This window comes from Lipotes vexillifer, unplaced genomic scaffold, assembly GCF_000442215.2.
Source record: "Lipotes vexillifer unplaced genomic scaffold, Lipotes_vexillifer_v1.1 scaffold1009, whole genome shotgun sequence".
Taxonomy (NCBI): domain Eukaryota; kingdom Metazoa; phylum Chordata; class Mammalia; order Artiodactyla; family Lipotidae; genus Lipotes; species Lipotes vexillifer.
Genome location: NW_006772405.1, coordinates 1,857,200 through 1,878,691, shown reverse-complemented (window position 1 = coordinate 1,878,691; position 21,492 = coordinate 1,857,200). Strand labels below are relative to the sequence as shown.

Sequence of the window (21,492 nt, the reverse complement as noted above, 5' to 3'; positions counted from 1 at the left end):
TCCATTTTCCTCTACAGGAAACTGACCTACCAACCTATAATTTTATATCCAGCAAAATTAATCGTTCAAAAATAAAGGTTATTGAGAAACTTTTGCAGACAAACAAAAACGGAATTTGTAAGCAGCAGACCTGCCCTGAAAAAAATAGTAAAAAAAGTTCTTCAGAGAGAGAGAGAAGGAAAATAATGTCTTGAAAACTTGAGTATATATAAAGGAAGGAAGAGCTTCAGAAAAGGAATAAGTGAAGGTAAAATAAAACAAAATATTTTTCTTACTCTTAATTGATCTAAAAGATAACTGTAAAGAAATAATTGTAATAACATATTGGTAATCATAGCCTATGGATCAGTGAAATGAATGCCAGCAACATCACATGAGACAGGAGGGATGAATTTGGAATACTCTGTTACAATGTACCTGAATTACAAAAACGAATATAATGTTACTTAAGGTGAAGTCATATTAGTTTAAACTGTATTTTGTATAATGAGTGCAAAGCTTCAGTTTGGGAAGATTGAAAAGTTCTGGAGATAGTGGTGATGCTTAGATAACAGTGTAAATGTACATCTAAAACTGGTTAAAATTGTCAATTCGTGTTATGTATGTTTCATCAAGTTTTTTTTAAAGACTATAAAAATGCATATTGTAAATTCAAAAACAAAAAACAAAAAACAGTGTGGTTCTGGCACAAAAACAAACAGATCAACGGAACAGAATAGAGAGCCCAGAAATAAACCCACACCCCCATGGCCAATTAATCTTCAACAAAGGAGGCAAGGATATACAATGGGAAAAAGAAAGTCTCTTCATCAAGTGGTGCTGGGAAAGTTGGACAGCTGCCTGTAAATCAATGAAGTTAGAACACACCCTCACACCATGCACAAAAATAAACTCAAAATGGCTTAAAGACTTAAATATAAGACAAGACCCCATAAAATTCCTAGAAGAGACTGTAGGCAAAACATTCTCTGACAGAAACTGTACCAATGTTTTCTTAGGTCTCCCAAGGCAACAGAAAATAAACAAAATAAAAACAAAAATAAACAAATGGGAGTCCGCCTGCCACTGCAGGGGACACGGGTTTGTGCCCCGGTCCGGGAGGATCTCACATGCCGCAGAGTGGCTGGGCCCGTGAGCCATGGCCGCTGAGCCTGCACATCCGAAGCCTGTGCTCCACAACAGGAGAGGCCACAACAGTGAGAGGCCCGTGTACTGCAAAAAATAAATAAATAAATAAACAAATGGGACCTAATCAAATTTACAAGCTTTTGCACAGCAAAGGAAACCATAAACAAAACAAAAAGACAACTTAAGGAATGGGAAAAAATATTTGCAAACAATGTGACCAACAAGGGCTTAATTTCCAAAATATACAAAAACAGTTCATACAACTCAACAACAACCAAAAAAAACCAAACAGCCAAATCAAAAAATGGCTAGAAGACCTAAATAGACATTTATCCAAAGAAGACAGATAGATGGTCAATAGGCACATTAAACGATGTTCAACATCACTAATTATTAGAGAAATGCAAATCAAAACTACAGTGAGGTACCACCAAATCACACCAGTCAGAATGGCCATCATTAAAAAGTCTATACACAATAAATGCTGGAGAGGGTGTGGAGAAAAGGGAACCCTCCTTCACTGTTGGTGGGAATGCAAGTTAGTGCAGCCACTGTGGAAAAGAGTATGGAAAACTAAAAAGATATTACCATGTGATCCCGTGCCTGGGCATATATCCGGAAAAAGACGTAGTTCAAAAGGATACACATGGGCTTCCCTGGTGGCGCAGTGGTTGAGAGTCTGCCTGCCGATGTAGGGGACACGGGTTCGTGCCCCGTTCTGGGAAGATCCCACATACCGCGGAGCGGCTAGGCCCGTGAGCCACGGCCGCTGAGCCTACGCATCCAGAGCCTGTGCTCCGCAACAGGAGAGGCCACAACAGTGAGAGGCCCGCGTACCACAAAAAAAAAAAAAAAAAAAAGGATACACGTACCCCCATGTTCACTGCAGCACTACTCACAATAGCCAAGACTTGGGAACAACCTAAATATCCATCGACAGATGAATGGATAAAGATGTGGTACATATATACAATGGAATACTGCTCAGCCATAAAAAAAAATGGCACAGGCAGCAACATGAATACAACTAGAGATTACCATACCAAGTGAAGTAAGTCCGAAAGAGAAAGACAAATACCATACGATATCACTTATAGGTGGAATCTAAAATAGGGCACAAATGAACCTATCTATGAAACAGAAACAGACTCAGACATAGAGAACAGATTTGTGCTTGCCAAGGGGGGAAGAGAGGTAGGGGAGGGATGGACTGGGAGTTGGGGTTAGTACATATTACATACAGACTGGATAAGCAACAAGGTCCTACTGTATGGCACAGGAAACTATATTCAATATCCTGGGATAAACCATAATGGAAAAGAATATTTAAAATATTTCAGTTTTTACCTATCAAATTGACAAAATGTAAAAAATTATAATACTAATCTACAAAAAGTTCCTAAAGTTAGTGAGTTTTGCAAGGTCACTGAATAAAATCAATAGACAAAACCCAATTGTATTTCTATACTAGCACTGAACAGTTAGACATTGAACCATGTCATTTAGTATAATCTAACAAAATATGTACAGGAACTATACGCTGAAAACAACAAAACACTGATGAGAAAAACAAAAGAAAATGCAATAAAATGGAGAGATTGACCATGTTCATGGATGGGAAGACTCAGTGTCTTTAAGCATGTCAAACTTCCCCAAACCGATCTACAGATTTAACACAATCCCAATTAAAATTCTAGCAGGGGGGCTTCCCTGGTGGCGCAGTGGTCGAGAGTCCGCCTGCCAATGCAGGGGACGCGGATGCGGGGGACGTGGGTTCGTGCCCCAGTCTGGGAGGATCCCACGTGCCGCGGAGCGGCTGGGCCCGTGAGCCGTGGCCGCTGAGCCTGCGCGTCCGGAGCCTGTGCTCCACAACAGAAGAGGCCACAACAGTGAGGGGCCCGCGTACCGCAAAAAAAAAAAATTCTAGCAGGATTCTGTAGACACTAACAAGCTGATTCTAAAATTTATATGGGAATGCAAGAAACTAACAGTTAAAACAATTCAGGAAAAACAAGGTTGGAGGATTCACACTACCTGGCTGTAAGACTTACTACAAAGCTGCAGTAATCAAGACAACGTGCAGTATTTGCTAAAGCACAGACAGCATAAACCAATAGAACAGGGTGCAGAAATAGACCCACACATACATGATCAATCGATTTCCAATAAAGGAGCAAAGGCTATTCAAAGGAGAAAGGACTACTTTTTAACAAATGGTGGAAGAAATGGATGTCCAAATGGGAAAAAAACCTTCAATCTGGGCCTCATACTTAATATAAAAATCAATTAAAAATGGATCATAGACTTACATGTAAACGATAAATTATAAAACTTTTAGCAGAAAACACAGGAAAAATACTTATGATCTCCACCTAGGTAAAGACATCTTAGCAATAACATCAAAAACAATCTCTAAAAGAAAAAATTGATGAATTGGTCTTTAATTAAGAACTTTTGCTCTGTGGGAGATTGTGTTAAGAGAATGAGAATACAAGCCACAGACCATAATAAAGTATAAAGTATCTGCATATCACTTATCTGACAAAGGACATGTATCCAGACTATATAAAGAACATTTAAAACTCAACAGCAAGAAAACAACCCAGTTCAATGGGCCAAAGATGGAACAGGTACTTCACCAAAGAAATACAGATGGCAAATGAACCCATGAAAAGATGCTCATCATCATCAGTCACTGAGGAAATAGAAATTGAAACCACAATGAGTTACTACTACACACACCTATTAGAATGGCTAAAACACACACAAAAAACTAGACATTACCAAGTGCTGACAAGTGAAGCAAACTGGAACTCTCACCCACTGTTAGAGGGAATGCAAAATGGCAGCAACATTTAGGTAAAGGGTTTGGCGATTTCTTATAAAATTAAATATACACTTACCACATGGCACAGCAATCTGACTCCTAGGGTATTTACCCAAAAGAAATGAAAACCTTTGTTTACACAAAAGCCTATACCTGAACAGATGTAGAGAACAAACATATGGATACCAAGGAGGTAAAAGGGGGCGGGGTGTGGAATGAATTGGGAGATTGGGATTGCTATATATACACTATTGGTACTATGTATAAAAGAGATAACTAACGAGAACCTACTGTATAGCACAAGGAACTCTACTCAGTGCTCTGTGGTGACCTAAACGGGAAGGAAATTCAAAAAGGAGGGGATATATGTATACATATAGCTGATTCACTTTGCTGTATAGTAGAAACTAACACAACATTGTAAAGCAATTGTACTCCAATAAAAAAAAAAAAGCCTATACACGAATGTTTACAGCAACTCTATTCATAACTGCCAAAAACTGGTAAAATCCCAAACATCCTTCAAGGAGTGAACAGATAAATCAAGTGTGGTGCTCCACACAATGGAAAGCTACTCTACAATAAAAAGGAACAATTTACTGATACAAAGAACAATATGGATGAATTTCAAAGGCATTACACTTAGTGAAAGAAGCCAAACTCAAAATGGTACTATGGATTTGTATGTTCTGGAAAGATAGAACTATACGGAACGAAGAAAATATCAAATGGTTGCTAGAGGTTAGGGGTGAGGGGTCGTTTTGATTACAAAGGGACAGAAAAAGAATGTTTTGAGGTGATGGAACTGTTCTACATACTGATTGTGGTGGCAGTTACACAACTCAGTGCATTTGTCAGAACTCAACAGAACTGCACAACAGCAAAGCAAATTTTACTGCATGTAAATTTAAAGTTAAAATTAAAAAAATATACATAAACCCTAGGTATTACAGGCTGAGACAGACTGCAGGGAAATGGCATTCTCATTAACTGCTGACAAGAGCATAAAGTAGTACAAACTCAATCTGGCAAAACAAGACAATAAAAGCCTGAATTCAAAATAAGGCACCATAAGGTTCTGAAGACAAGGAGAATAATAAATACTCTTTAATCTTCAGCACTCCATTCTACATATAAAACCCAAGATTCAAATTTTCAGAGTGGTTGGTACATGGTCAGTGTTCAATGAATGATGCTGATGAATGAATGGAAGGAAAGGGTGAATATGCAGCAATTCCACTTTTGGGCATTTGCCCAAAGGAAATAATTAAGGCTGTACAAAAGACTTAATTATTAAGAGGACTATAAAATGCAACATCACACACTCCTTAAAAATGGCCATGTATTTCTCCACTTGCTGGCATAGGAAGATGTCCATGATACATCACTGTATTTAAAAACAACACTCCAAAACAACATCCAGCACAGCCCCACTTTTGTTCAAAGAAAAACTATAGATCTATAAATCCTATATCTTCTTTTATTCTGCAGGGATGAATAACACATCTGAAAGACTACAGAGCACAATACTAAGTGTTCATCTCATGGCAGTAGGATTACTAGTGATTTTTAGTTTCTTTTTACTTGTCAGCATTTTGTTTTTTCCACAACGAAGATCTGTTATTTTAAAATTAACTTTGTTTAAAGAGCACTGATAAGAGAGTCCTAACACTTCTGACATAAATGGAATCTTCTGGGGCTGAGATATCCAGGAAGAAAAAGGCCCTCTTCCTCAGAAGCCCCATCTGAGAGAAGATCCAGTCTCAAAGGACTAGAGGTCTGACCCACAGAGGCTGTTCTCAAACATGCCCTCTGAGGGAAAAAAGGCTGGCACCCACCTGTATAGATGTCCATGAAGCTGTGCAGGGCCAAACAATGGGGATTCAGACACATCTTCACCTGGGCAGTCACCACCTGCAGCCAGCTGGCTGTCAGCAGCCAGCATTCCTGGGGCCCGGCCAGGGAGCTAGTACCAAGAACATCAACAAAAAACAGAAGGGAAATCAACTTAATGCAGTTCCTGGGCTCAATGATCAATGGCAAAAATCCTCAAGACTTTAAATATAGTAGGCAAATGAAGGTGTTGGACCTTGCGTTCCAAGGATTTTCTAGGTGGGTGTTGCCACTTCCCTGGACTGGCCTATAGAATCACCCCTCAAGTTAATATAATTCTGAACTTATAACCCAATTTAACCAATCCCAGTGAATTCCCAAATCCAAGCATTATGCCAGGCAGTCCAGAAGTAAACTAAATCCTAAGTTGGTGACAGTAACATTTCAAAAGAAATGATGGATAATCACTATTATCATTATTATTTTATTTCTGACAATTGGAAAAGTAAAGCAAACCTTAAGAAAAGCTGAGAAGAACATCTCCAAAGGTTATAGCCTTAAAGGTATTTGAAGAAAGGGGCAGTACGGGCCATGTAAGATGGGGCAGCTAGGGAAGGGTAAATCTGAAAGAGGTGCTTACTTTTGTCCCCCTTTGAACAATGGGCTGCTACAGAGAAGGCACTGCGTGGATGGAGACTCATAATAATTCGACCAAGAAGTTTGCTCGATGGTGACTGTCTCCTCACTCACGTTGGACAGGACGAGTCGAGAGCTATTGAGTTCATGAATCAAGGCGAAGACCTCAGCCAGCTCTGACTCATTCTCAGGAATCTGCAGGACTTTGCGCAGCAGCTGCAGCGTTGACTGGCGCTGGATCTCCCTCTGGGCTGCGCTCAGGGGCTCTGTGGCGCTCAGCACATCCGAGAGTGGTGAGCTTGCCTCCTGAAGAGATTGGATTTATCACTAAGAGCCCAGGGCACAAAGAGCCAGCGTGAGGCCAAAACCATGAGTGGCAGAGGGATGGGCCCATGACTGAGAGGTGGGAAACCTAGGTTCCTAACCAACTCGGCTCACATAACTCACTGGGTGACTCACGGCAGGTGTTTTCTCTCTCTAGCACTGTTTCTCTACCAGTAGAATGAGAGGATTATACACACCTCTTGGTAATGGTTTCAAGAGTCAGCTCCCATTCACCGGGTATTGGGTTTGGAGGATAACAGTCCAGGGGTTCAACTCTGGTTAGGCCACTCAACAGCTATATACATGGGTGACCCACAGCAATTTACTTAAGCTTTCTGAGCCTCAATTTCCTCACCTACGAAATGAAGGATCAAAATAATAATCTCCTAAAGTTGTTGTACAGTAAATGAGATAGTATTGCAACAAAAATTCTATGAATGGTAATTCCGATTTATAAACAAGTACCTGTACAGCTTAAAGCATTTATCTTTAATAGTGTGTGGCTTCTTGGTACAAGGGAATTATACACCAGTCAGAGGCTTCCAGGAAACAAGGTTCTGAAACACTCACTGAAACAGGTCCTTCTGAGGCAGGTCCCTTTTCAATGGAGGTCCCTCCCTGATCCCTTGTGCAAATGCAGTGTGAAACCAAGCCCTCCTTCTTGCTCCCAGAGTCCGCTCCTTTACTGCAGATTTCATTTTCTCACAGTTAGTAAACCAGTCCCCTGCCCTGCTTATTTACTGATTCCCAATACCACCATGAGGGCACACAAAAGATGCTAATTCATATTTGCTAGACACATTATTTTGTTTTATAGAAGTTAACTGCTTAGTAACAACTTATTACTCAGTATAACTACGACAACTCGTCTCACTATCTGTAAGTTTCGTTACCTATCTTTCCCCCCAACTAGACTGTAAGCTCCTAGAGGGAAGTGGCCATGTCTTATTCATCTTTGTAGCCCCAAAAGCCTGACCAATAATAGGCATTCAATACATGCTGGCTGAAAGAAAGAATGAATGAATGGCTGTAGAAGAGCTGAGTGACACTAGAATGAGTTGCCCCAGGAGGCTAAGTGTCCCCAGTCATGACTATGTTGAATAATGGGCTGGAAGATCGGCTGGAAAGCATACTATCCTTTGGCTCTGAGCCACAGATGAAAGATGGAAAGGAATGAAGATCATTCCAGCCCAGAGATGTTGTGGTCTTAATTACAGCCACTGGCAACAAACTGCACAGGAAATGTATGGTCACCAGAGGACTCCAAAGAGAAGGTACACAAAGGACCTTGGGTTTCTGACCAGTGTTTTATTTTGTGGAAAACATTAATTATATTTTGCTTCTCCAAAATTTAGAGAATTAGAAGGTGAGGGAATGTCTGAAGATGAGGGTCATGGTGGTAAGCAGCTACCAGTTAGCCCAAGATAGAAGAATATAATAAGAGTGGGATTTGAAACCAATTGGCAAAAGGTGCTTAGATAAATCCTGTCTAACCTGGAAAGTTAAGTCACCTCATCATTCCAGATCTAGAGACCAACATCCATTTTCACACTGTAAGTCACATCAACAGCTACAACAAAACAGGAAAAAGGAATGTTCAGAGCCATCTACCTACACAGAACTCAATTCCATTCCATAATCATGGACTGACACATTATATATGCAAGCTCCAGCATTAGAAGTATGGGAGCTGGGAATTCCCTGGGTGGTACAGTGGTTAGGGCTCCTCGCTCTCACAGCTGAGGGCCCAGGTTCAATCCCTGGTTTGGGAACTAAGATCCCACAAACCACGCGGCCAGTGGGGGAAATAAAAAGTAGTAGTATCGGGGCTTCCCTGGTGGCGCAGTGGTTGAGAGTCCGCCTGCAGATGCAGGGGACACGGGTTCGTGCCCTGATCCGGGAAGATCCCACATGCCACAGAGCGGCTGGGCCCGTGAGCCAGTGGTGCCTACTGGTGGGGCTGCTCCCTAGACTGGGAATCCTCACCATTTAACTCCTTAAAAAAAAAAAAAAAAAAAAAAAAAAAAATAGTATTAGTATGGGGGCAACAGACACACCTGTCCTACAAGTAATCTCAGTCTCACAGGGAGCTAACAGAGAGTCAAGACAGGGTGTGGTCAATATTTTCTATTTCTCTATGCTTCCTTAGAATCTTTATATCCACATTTCTACAGAGTTCTAATCAGAGTACCCATACCATCTAAATTTTTTCACTTATTAGATCATAAACCATTTCCATTTTGCAGACTAATCTTTATATTTATCTTTTTATGCAACATCTTAATATTTAGTTATAAAGATATGTTATAATTTATTTTATTTCAATGGTGGACACAGGTTATTTCTAATTTTATCTGTTGTAATTACAGAATGTATGATGTTCTAGATGGGCTTTAGTTCAGATATTTTGTTTAATTCTGTCTAGAAATATGTATTCTCATATTTGTCAAAAACATGTGCTCTGAATTTGATTCTCAACACCTATCAAGAACCATGAAAATGTGTGTTGTGTGTGTGTGCACCAACAGTTGTACTCTGGGAAACTGACTTAAGGAAATAGTTCAAACAAACAAAAGATGTCTGAGTAATACAATGTCATAATGTTTCTTCATACTTTATTTAAATTCTGGGAATGGTAGCATAACTTTATTTTTTGTAACTAATGCTTTACTTTTTTTTTTCTTTTGGCATTTCTATAACCAAATAATTGACATGGAGTTCATTTGGGGTATAAGTTGTAGATCTAAATCAGTTTTCTTTATATTGCACTACAATCATCCCTATTTACTAAATAACATTCACTTTCTTGAAGGAAAAAAAAAGACAGGGTGTGGTCAACGCTGTTAACGTGAAGCGGAGCACATTAAACACATGGAGAAACCAAAAGGAAAGCTCACTACCAGCAGAGGGCACCGTGTGGGACAACAGAATATGATGGAAGGTATGGAACCATTTTACATGCAATTTCAAGGGCTTACAGACTCCTTTAAGCTCAATTCTGAGTCTTCTCTAGGGCTCCTGGCCCTGAGAATAAAATGCCCAGATCTAATCCACCTTGCCTGCCTTGTTTTACTGATGGGGAAACAAAAATTCAGGAGAGGGAAAGCGAGCAGCTTAGGGTCACTCCCAGGCAGGTCTCTCAATTCCTAGTCTCAGTGTTTTTTTCCTTTACTTTAGTTCCACTTCCCTTTCTCACAAAGATGATAACCTCAGAACACCACCTCAAGCACAGACCTGAAGATCAAGGGTGTGAGATTCATCTGCCAGAAAGCCCCTCCCCTCCGTATGCATGGAAAACTTAGCTTGAGGCAGTCCCCGCCCCCCTCAGTCCTGTCCACTCCCAAACCCCCTGACCTCCTGACAGAACCTTCTGGGTCTCTCCCTGACTCAAGGACATTCAGTGTGACCCCACTGCCTAAAAAACAAACTGTCAGGTCTTAGCATTAAAGATCGTCCATGATATGGCCCCAATATGCCTTTCAAGACTTGCTTTCCATAATCCTCCCCACACACTCTCCTCTAACCCAATGGAACGAACACCAGACTCCCTACCTCTTCACTTCTGCTCATACTAGTCCTTGAGTATATGGCATGCCTTCCCCTTCCACCCACATCCTGCACATCTTGTGAGGTGCAGCTGAGATCTGGAGTAACCAGGCTCCATCTTGGATCCTGACCTGTTGTTCCGCGTGCCATCCTCTTTCCCTGCAAAGTGGATGAATGAGATCTCTCTTCTTACCCTCATCCTAGTCATTCTATTCCCTGCCTTAGGTACTACATCTTTCTGTTCACTTAAAAAAATTCACACGTGGAAATTCAGAGGCCCTCTGAAACTGCCTATTTTCCCTGGTTCTAATAAACCAACAAACAACAACAACAAAAAACAAGCCCTAAGAAGCCAAGTGGAATGTGTTTTACTATCCAAACAGTTTGGTCCAACTTCAGGGAGGAGGCCTGCCAACACTGCTAGAAGTAAAGCTTTGTGGTTGGCCAAATGCTCTGCAAGCAACCTGAGAAGCAGTAATCTCATCTACAATGTCCTGAGGTTGGCACTCTGTATTTACCAAAATTCTATTTACAGGCCCTTCACCAGCCTCAGAGCTAAAAGGATGTAACCCTTCCACCCCTCTCTTCTTCAGAATCCTCTTTAAGGCCTGTGTTGGCTTCCCCCCGGCACCCCCGTGAATGAACTCTTGGTCCACTGAGCTAGAAGGTTCTCAGAGATCAAGGTATCTGGTCAGCCCCCTCAGCTTGGCAAAGAGGACAAGGAAGCCCAGAAAGAAGGCACTTGCCCAGGTTCAGAACCTGTAACTTGGTTCCAGTTCAGGTGCTAACTACTACTGTGTACTAAGAAATCCTTTTATTTCTCCTAAAGCAGGTCTGCTAACAGAGCCCAATCCAAGGCTGCAGGGTGTGTTTGGGGAAGGAACTCACGAGAACCTTGGTGGTTTTCTCAGTCCGGTCTTTGGCAAGGTTAAAACCACAGCTGGGACAAATCCGCGGTTTATGCCGATTGGTGTAGACATAGCTACAAGAGGGATTCTTGCACTTTCCCCGACCTCTTGATGTAGCCAGGCCCAAATCCTAAAAAAGTAAGACTGTAGTTCAATTCTAGAAGTCAACTTACACCTGGGCAGAGCCAAGAATCAGGATGACCTGCTATGGGTAAAACAGAGAGGGCAATCACAAAACCAGATTTGGACGAACTCTCCAAGAGCCATGAAGCAAGATACTTTTTCTGCAGTTTTCCCCTTTCAGTCTTAATACAGCCTAAATAATTTGGGCAAGTCCTTCCCTATCTGTGAAACAAGTGAGTTGAATCTCAAAGGTCAGAAATTCAACTGCCTTCAGGGTCCAGGCAATCAGCAGAGTGAAACAGGCCTGTTCTAACAGAGTGCCGGAGACTGTGGTGAACCGAAGATTTCAAGCTCCAATAAAGATAAATTGTGACTTCTCGACTATTTAAGCTCAAACCTCTGACACCTAGACTCGTACTACAAGCTACAGTCTAATTAGCCGAAGAGAAGGTCCTGGGCAGTTCCCACCAGATGGTATCCCTAGTGGCCTCTCATAGCCAAACGGAAGAGGTAGTGAAGGGATGGATGGCATGGAGAAGGTAGTAATTAGGTCTTTAAAAAAGAAGCCTGAGCAGCTCTCTAGGATAAGAGAGACACTCTCCCCAAGGATCAGGCCAGATGAGGCACTGACCCACCATACTATGCACTGTCTTGTTCCTACTGAATCCTAGCACAGGGCATGGCACAGAGCAGGTGCTCAATAAAGTTTCTGAATTTTTAAAAATCTAGGTGCTTTCTCAAGATCTGTGTATCTTACTCATCCAGGGAAACTGCCAAATGATACCTGGCTGATTGGTACCTTAAGGATCAACAAAATTAGAGAACGTTGAGCAAGAGAAGCCCTAACATGCTTTCTAAACCAACAGAGTATTTTACAGACAGTGAAAACTGAGGACCAGAGAAGGAACGAGCCTTGCTCAAGGTTAGATGCCATGCCAGCAGCAGAGCCAGAACCACTTTTGGACTAGGTCTTTCGACACCCAGTGTTTATTCCACTGCTCTAGGCTGCTTACCCTGCAAAAGGACGACCCCAGAGTCACACATTCATATATTGGGATGTTAACATGTGTTATGTTAAAAACAAAAGTTGGGGAGAGAAAACCTTGGTGAGAAACACCAGGCTAAACAAAAGTTGCTTCACTAAAGCACTTCTCAAACCCTTTCAGATACTAGTACTGAATGTGACTCTGTTTTAGGAAGGAAAAAAATACATTTCTCAAACTTATACGTAGACCACACTTTTGAGGCTAAAAGGTCCAAAGACTGCTGAATGTTGAAGCTAGACTGGATTCTCATCTCCAGCTACACTCAAAAGAAATATCCTGGTCTCAGCTGGCCTATACTTCATGGATCTCACCTGGGAAAAACAGCAAACCTAGATGATTCACCCAGTAGCTATCATCTGTACCACTGACAGGATCTTCAGAATCTATGATCTAGCCCTCACCCTACTCTCACTCCCAAGTACGACTCCCCACCCACCTCAGACTCCTACTCACCCTCAACCACACAATCAAACCACCTCTATGTCAACCCATCACCTGTCTGCACTTACCAGTGTGACGGTGCAGCTATACTTATATGGAGGAAACATATCAGGCTTGACCTCTACAACTTTCACCTGAGATGTCCTGTTGGCTGGGCCATTTGGTAGCTGTAGATCAAAACAAATTATTTTAGTGCTTCTGAACCTCAGTCAAACTTCTGAGGTCCTGTGTCCTGAAACAGCTTCAGGAAACAGTTGCCCAGGCATTTGTAGAGCTATGCTCCAAATGAGCCCTCTGGAATGCTAGTCAGCAGTCACCAGCCCACCAAAGGTTGAGTGTCACTTTCAACTCCAGGGGTTCCCACACTCTTTTGCAAAGCTTCTAACACTGCATATCAGAAACACTATGAGTCTGATTTACAACTACTATCAAGTGAGAAAAGCATGTAATAGCTCTATACACAAATATGTGGTTGAATTATGCTGACATAAAGAAGTCTGGGGAATTCCCTGGTGGTCCAATGGTTAGGACGCCATGCTTCCACTGATGGGGGTCTGGGTTCAATCCCTGGCCAGGGAACTAAGATCCTGCAACCTGCATGGCACGGCCAAAAAAAAAAAAAAAAAAAAACACAGGAAGTTTGAAAGATTATTCACTAAAATGGTGCTCCGCAACAGGAGAGGCCACAACAGTGAGAGGCCACAACAGTGAGAGGCCTGCGTAAAAAAAAAAAAAAAAAAAAAAAAACACAGGAAGTTTGAAAGATTATTCACTAAAATGTCACAGGTTGAGGGAGAGATCATGGTTGTTTTCCATTTTACCACTATCTATAAAAATTTTCAAATGTTCTATATGGAATGTAAAAAAGAAAAGATGAAGAAAGCATTCTAAATTAAAAATAATTATTCTGTAATAATGAATTTAAGTTAATTTTCAGAACATAAGATTTCATGTAACTCAACTGGTTTAAGACTAGTAAAAGGGTTTATGGCTTTTTAACAAATACCCAATTTGCCAATTAAAAGGAAACTACACAGAAGACTGGGAATTTACACACATGAAGGGAATCTAAGGGCTGGAAATCTAGGAAGCAGCTGAAGCAGACTCGATTACCATCCTTCTATTCCCCAATATCACACATGCACCCAGTGGTGACACCACATTTGGGTGAAAACAGATCAACCTTCAAAGTAGAAGCTGGCTGATAGCCGTGTTGGGGCAAATTTAGAACTATCAAACAGAAGCAGTTACCTGACAGAGAGCACACGGCTAGGGAGATGGCAGACTTGATATTCCTATTCCAATTTGGTCCATGTCAGGGTTTCCAATTTCAAACTGAGGGATTGTGAAATTAACTTAATGGGCTGAAACCAGCATTTTGGAAAAAGAAATGGAAAAATGACTGCATAAAATAAGGGCATAGCTTCATTAAACTTTTAATGTGTATATATATGTATATATTTACCGGGCTGTGATGTAGAAATGTGTTTGTTACTGACGGCCATGCTCACAAAAGTGCTGATTTAGGGATCTTTGATCATATTCAAGTCACATATGGCAAAAGAACTAAAAAAAAAAAAAAATCTAACAATAAATATACTTGAACACATGCAATTTTGACACCTGAGAAACCTTTAATAGCTCTATCATTAAAAGGAATGAACTGTACTGGTTACAAACCAGTACATGGAGAAAGAGCCATGCTTTTAGGTTTAAAAATTTACATTTAAAAGATATAAACACAGACTAATGCAGGAAAGAACTTGGCTGAATGAGCGCACACCAGACCATCAGTAACAGTTACTTCTGGGTGGCAGGATCAGAAGAGACTTATTTTCTTTCTGCCTTACCTGAATTTTCTTTATTTTCTATAACAACCATGCATTCATTTTTTCTAAAAAGACATGACAACTAAATGCAGCATATAATCCTAGATCGGATCCTGTTCTAATGCAGAAAATGCTATAAAGGACACAACTGGGTAAAACTGACGAAACTGGAATACAAATGATAAAGTATCAATGTTTCAGTAACAGAATATCTCTAGTCTTAGGAAATACACACTGAAGCATTAAAGAGTAAAAGGCCACGTTACCTTTAAATTATGTGTATTTTAAACATACATACATACACACACACACACAAAATGGGGAAGACAAATGAGCACAAGTGATAACGCAAAATGGGCCAATATGTTAACAATAGGTAACTAGGTAAAGAGTACGTGGGTGCTCTTTGTACTACTTTTACTCTTGCAACTTTTCTTGTTTTAATTATTTCTAAATAAAAATTTTAAAACATGCATTCATTTTTATAACCAGAAAAAGAAACTAATTAAAAAACAGATAACTCATTCATGCTAACCCTCCTCCCACAGTTCTACCAGTGTTAAGAATAGGTTTTTTGCCTATGGCTTTGAGACACTCAATGGAAGCCCTGTTCTCGGAGCTGCCAGCCGCGCCCCCAACAGATGGCTCCTCCTCTGGGGAAAGGGTCTTACCTTCACCTCACCAGTGCTAGATGGCTGTTGGATGGGCTGGCCCAGCTGCTTCAGCGTGCTTGGCTTCAGGCCACAAGTCCTCACAGAGGGAGTCTTATCTGAAACAACCAGGAGCCAGACTGGTGACTTAAGTGCATTCAGAGTCTCCCTAAGTCTCTCATCTCCATGCTCACCCCCCACTCCCATCCCCTTCCCTTTAGAGAGTCCCTCCTCCCGAGTCTGTCCCAGACCTTACCACTCAGGGGAAAGGCCTGCCTGGCCCTGGGCAGTCCCATGCTGCTGCCTCGACCCACATTAGCTGGGGCTGGAAGAATTGCTCTCATGGGTCTTGCTGCAGCCAGTAACGAGGGCTTGCCCCGTGCTCTGCCTTTAAGCTCTGGGGCTCTGGGCACAGGAATAAGCAGGTCAACTCTGAAAAAAAACAAGAAGGGAGCTCTCCTAGAAATTCCAGACCAGGGGGAAGAAAACCGAAGCGCAATCTTCAGATAGCACGTTATTAGAATAATGTCCTGGTTAAACTGTCAGGCTTTAGACATTAATTAAACCATTAAATAGCTGTGTAACCCTGGGCAAGAAATCTTACTCTTCTGTTTACCTCGTTTGTAATACGCAATTACATGTACTTCATGGGGTCATTATGAAGATAAAAGAGTGCAAAACAGTGCCTACAGTGAGGGATATCAATAGCTACTGTAGTTATAACATCTTATCTGCCTCTCATCAGCCCAAGTATTTAAAGTGTATCAGTCTCCCACATGAGGGCAGCTGAGAGAGCCCCGGGAACAAGGTTCATGTTTTCTTCATCTTTGTAGCTCCAGTGTTGAGCATAAAGCCTGCCCATGGAAGGCCTCAGTACACATTTGCTAAAGTGCTTCACCTGCCCCAAGGTGCACAGCTTCATTCTCTAAGGACACGGAACCATCTCAAAGTGTACTGTTAAATTTTAAAAGACAAGATGTCAAAGTATGTATGTTATGCTACCATTTGTGTAAAGAAGGTGGGGGGAAAATATATATATAACACACACACACGCACACACACAGCTGACCTTGAACAGCACGTATTAGGGGCACTGACCCCCACGGAGTCAAAAGCTCACTGATAACTTCACAGCCCTCCATATCCAGGGTTCCACATCTGGCAGATTCAACCAACTGCACACCATGTAGTACTGTAGTACATACACACTGAAAAAAATCCATGTGTAAGTGGACCCACACAGTTCAAGTCCATGTCTATTCAAGAGTCAACTATGGGGGCTCCCCTGGTGGCGCAGTGGTTGAGAGTCCGCCTGCCGGTGCAGGGGACGCGGGTTCGTGCCCCGGTCCGGGAGGATCCCACGTGCCGCGTACCGGCTGGGCCCGTGGGCCATGGCCGCTGGGCCTGCGCGTCCGGAGCCTGTGCTCCACGGTGGGAGGGGCCGCAGCGGTGAGAGGCCCGCGGACCGCAAAAAAAAAAAAAAAGAGTCAACTATGTACGTGTATATATATGTGTGTACACACATGTATTTTTTCCCTACCTTTCTTCACACAAATGGTAGCGTGACATACATACTTCGACATCTTGACTTCTAAAATTTAACGATATTAATTATAAACACACAAACACTCCTATTTGTTTGCATATACTTAAAATTATCTCCCAAAACACAGAAAGTTGGGAATACTGTCTCTGGGAAATGGGAATGGAGCACCCAAGGATGGGACAGAAAGGAGATTTTTTTCAGTATATATTCCTTACACTTTTTCTGTCTGAACTATGTGAATATATTTTCTATTCAACAATAAAAGTTTTTTACTCGTAATAATATAAACCAGAATTTCTAAACCTTGGCACTACTAACATTTTGGGCCAAATAATTCTCTGTTGCAAGAGGCTGTCCTGTGCATTGCAGGATGTTTAGCAGCATCCTTGGCCTCTACCCACTTGATGACAGTAGCACTCCCTCCCCAGTGGTATCAACCAAAAATGTCTCCAAACATTGCCACAATGTCCCCTGGGGCACTGCTCCCCTTTGAGAACCAATGATATAAACAAAAAAGAGCCTTCCATTTTAAGACCACAGCTGCCTCTGTAAAGGAGCTACATACATGGAGAATTCAGTCAAGCCTCTAAGATGAGAAAGCCTTCAAGGAAGGGAGGAAAAACAGCCCACACTTATGGACCTCTCCTATCTGCAAGGCACTGGGCTGCAAGCTTTACACACAACCTTTTTCAGGCTGTATGGTCAGCCATTGAGGATACGATTCTTTTTTATAACACCCAACTCAAGATTTTTCAGAGGGGAAAATGGGTATGAAGTGACTATGCCCACGGTCAAACAGAAGCCCTGGACAGAGTCACAACCAGAATTTAGTTCTCTGACCACCAGGACAGGAATCTTTGTTATATAAAGATGCCCTAATAAGGCTTCTCTTTTCAAATGCAGTATCCAGAATTGGATACTAGGTTTGTAACACTGCCCACAGCCTGTACCAACAAGACTGTAATAACTGCTTTAGGGAGACTGACAAGAAGAGATGTATAAGGAACGGGACAGCAGTGAATAGACAGCAGAGTGTAGGAGGACAGGCAAATAAATGTCTCTAGGCCTCAGCTTCTGTATCTCTAAAATACAAACCATGAATTGGGCTCTGCTCTCTCAGGCATGCTGTAAGGACATGGGACAAAATAAACACAGGGCACTATGCAAGCTGCTGTTCTAAACACAATGCTGTAATATATAAACACATTGGGGGACTTCCCTGGTGGTCCAGTGGTTAAGAATCCGTCTTGCAATGCAGGGGACGCCGGTTCGATCCCTGGTCAGGGAACTAAGATTCCCACATGCCGCGGGGCAACTAAGCTCACGCACCACAACTACAGAGCCCGCATGCTGCAGCCCACGTGCTCTGGAGCCTGCGCACCACAGCTAGAGAGCTCGCATGCTGCAACTACTGAGCCTGCACACTCCGGAGCTCACGTGCCACAACTAGAAAGCCAGCGCACAGCAACAAAGAGCCCACACACCGCAACAAAAGATCCCAATGTGCCGCAACTAAGATCTGACGCAGCCGAAAAAATAATAAATAAGTAAATATATAAATGTTTTTTAAAATAGGGGGAAAAAAATAGACACATTGGGTTACCCTGTAGGCTTTTTAGGAGCAGGGAGTGAATTGGAGGTGCTGGTCCCCTCAGCTGGTGGTGGTACGTCTAGTCCAGGACTGTCATTCTCAGTTGTCCCCAGAGAGACCTCACGCTGCACACCACTCTTGACCACTGGCTTCTTAATGACTGCTGTACCACGATTCCCAGGAGTTTCCTTGACCAAAACATGGGCATCTGAGATGATCACTTCCTCCCACTCATTCTCCTCACCCACGTCTCTTTGAGGAGCTATACTTAGGAGCTGGCTTACAGCTTCTGAGTTCTCCAGAGTCAGTTTGGAAGAGTTTTCCTTAGCAGAATTTTGCTCGGAGGTGAGAGGCTGCTGATTTCTTTTAACCACAGAGCCTTTGGAGGAGACTCCAGAAGTCAATTCCACTTTGACTTTGGCTGGCTTTTCCTAGAAAAAAAAGAAAACCTTTCATGCATATAGCATTTTACAGTTGTAAACACATTTACAAACGTTCTCTCATTTGATCCTTGTACCAATAATGTATGAGCAACATATAAGAAGCTGAGGCTGAGAAAGGAAGAGGCTGAGTTCAGGTCCCAAGTATAAAACTGGCCTGAACCTAAGTCTTCTGATTCCAGTTCCCTTTCACCACTGTATTCAATGTCCGAGTTAGGATAAGCCTATTCTAATAAATTTCTTAACGACATGTTTCTTCAGGTTTCAGCGAACAAATGCTGACATTGTTTTACCTCGACCTTTGACTGTTCAAGGCCCTCTCCTTTATGTCTACAAAGAGGCTGAAATACTGCCATATTGGGCCTAGAAGGATTAAGTTGTTTATCTTGGTGGTCCCTTTATGAGACTCACTTAATCACAATGTGGTCACAATTTCGCAAAAACTGAATGCTTCCAACTCCACTGGGGAAAACTCTCATTCATCTTTTCCCCAGATTCTTTCAGGTTGAGTCCTAAAAGTCAGCGTAAGGCTGATTTACACATACACCACAAACTTCTCACTGGGTCAAATCAGATCACACACATTAATTACATGCTAGAAAAGGTTCCGACTCACTAAAAACACCAGCTGCTGCTATCTCAGACAGACCTGAGGTTTACATACATATATGTACACACGAACACTTAAAAAAATTTAACAGTGGACTTCCCTGGTGGTGCAGCAGTTAGGAATCCGCCTGCCAATGCAGGGGACACGGGTTCAATTCCTGGTCTGGGAAGATCCCACATGCAACAGAGCAACTAAGTCCAAGGGCCTCAACTACTAAGCTTGCACGCTAGAGCCCGCGGGCTCTAGGGCCCCCATACCACAACTACTGAGCCCACATGCTGCAACTACTGAAGCCCGCGTGCCTAGAGCCCATACTCCACAACAAAAGAAGCCACCGCAATAAGAAGCCCGCGCACTGCAATGAAGAGTAGCCTCCGCTCGCCGCAACTAGAGAAAGACTGCACGCAGCAACGAAGACCCAACACGGCCAAAAAAAAAAAAAATTAACAGTGGTCATCCCTGTGGTAGGTCTCAAAGGTTTGTTCCTTCCACGTGAATAGTGAAAGGCACTATAAACTAGGAGACAAAACGCAAAAGCTGCACTCTGTCTAGGCTCTGCTTCAACCTAATTGCTTATGTCACCTAAGGCAAGCTTCATCTGATTCCTCATTTCCCATTATGGAATAAGAGAGCTCTGTGTTTGTCAACAGCAGCAAGATAGCCTTTTGGGTAGACCAGCTCTTCACGGTGGAGGGGCAGGACGCCCCTGCACTTTACAGGAAATTTAGCATCTGTGCCCAATGCCATTAAATTTCAGTATTATCTCCCAGTCACTGACTATCAAAAACCCCTTACATTTCAAAAGTCCCTCAGTGACTATCAAAAACCCCTTACATTTCAAAAGTCCCTCTGGGCAACACGGTGCCTCCGGTTAAGAATCAATATAGACGATCTTAAGAAATCTTCAGTAAAGCATTCTCAGATTCTAACACACAATTACAAACCATGAGGACAAGAAGAATTCCAAGTAAACTGTACTGAGCTTACTGACTGCTAAAGAAGGAAGAGTCAGCAGAAAACCAGGAGACAAGATAAACTAAACCCCTGAGATGAGATCTTTGAGCAGAACACTGCCCACTAAGTAGGCTATAGACAAAAATTCTTTGCAGGAAGACTGGATAATTTAAGCAATCAGAGCAAAAAACTCTAGCTGGTGATCTCACATTTCCTTAACTCAGCCTACCCTTTTTAGATGTCACTTTCTTTCAAGATGGAAGGCAAATACTACCAGTTCCTCGATCAGAGACCTCAATTACTGCTATCAGAGAGCCCACAGTAATGAGGCCTTGAGCTATATACCATACCTTGAGCCTTATATACCATCTTTTGTTCCATCCAACTCACTGGGAACTGTGCCACATGTTTCTTGGGCTAATTTTAGCTGGTATGAACTCCAGAACAATATAAGAAAAGGTGAGTCATTTCCTGACTGGCATGGACACATTTGGAGCTTTTAGAAACTATTTATAATTGCTCTTTGAAAAATCAGAACTCAGGAAATCTTAAGATTCTGCAGGTAAACAGCACAGCAATGCCTGAGAAGTATGGTTTAGTGGAAAAGGCGACAGCATAATTAGCAACGTGAATGTAACCAGTCACTGCTCCTGAATCTCTTTTTCCTTAGCTGGAAGTCTGGGAGTTGAGCTAGCTGATAACCAACGTCACCGTTATCTCTAAAATTTTAAGTGCATTGATGCTACATTGTTACCTTTTTTCTTCTCACACTCAGGTATTCTGTTCCTATGAGATTTAGAAATCACAGTATCTGCTCTTTACGTGGTAATTCTTGCAAAAACCTTTGGGAAAAATATTCTGACTTAGCAGGTAAAGACAGGACAAGTAGCTAAGAAAAAAATCGTTTTCACGTCATGAGTTTGATCTCAAAAAGAGAATGGCTCAAAAGTTATTCAATCAAAGGGGGGAAAAAAGACAAAATGAAAAAGGAAAGAAAACCAAAGTAAAAACAGAATCTGAAGCAGACTAGGCACAGGATCGGTTACACTCTTTCACGCAA

At 42.0% G+C, this 21,492-nt stretch overlaps 1 protein-coding gene across 3 annotated transcripts in view; it reads right to left on the bottom strand.

Annotated features, from left to right (window-relative positions):
• Nucleotides 1-21,492, bottom strand: part of HMGXB3 (HMG-box containing 3) — a 95,671-nt gene that overhangs the window by 21,316 nt on the left and 52,863 nt on the right. For all 3 annotated transcript variants that reach the window (XM_007447503.1, XM_007447504.1, XM_007447502.1), the window contains 7 exons: nt 18,441-18,859; nt 15,548-15,723; nt 15,313-15,410; nt 12,881-12,979; nt 11,183-11,332; nt 6,429-6,730; nt 5,794-5,921 (listed from right to left, as the gene is read on the bottom strand). In XM_007447503.1, coding sequence (XP_007447565.1) covers nt 5,794-5,921; nt 6,429-6,730; nt 11,183-11,332; nt 12,881-12,979; nt 15,313-15,410; nt 15,548-15,723; nt 18,441-18,859 — 1,372 coding nt within the window. The remainder of the gene's footprint in view (nt 1-5,793; nt 5,922-6,428; nt 6,731-11,182; nt 11,333-12,880; nt 12,980-15,312; nt 15,411-15,547; nt 15,724-18,440; nt 18,860-21,492) is intronic.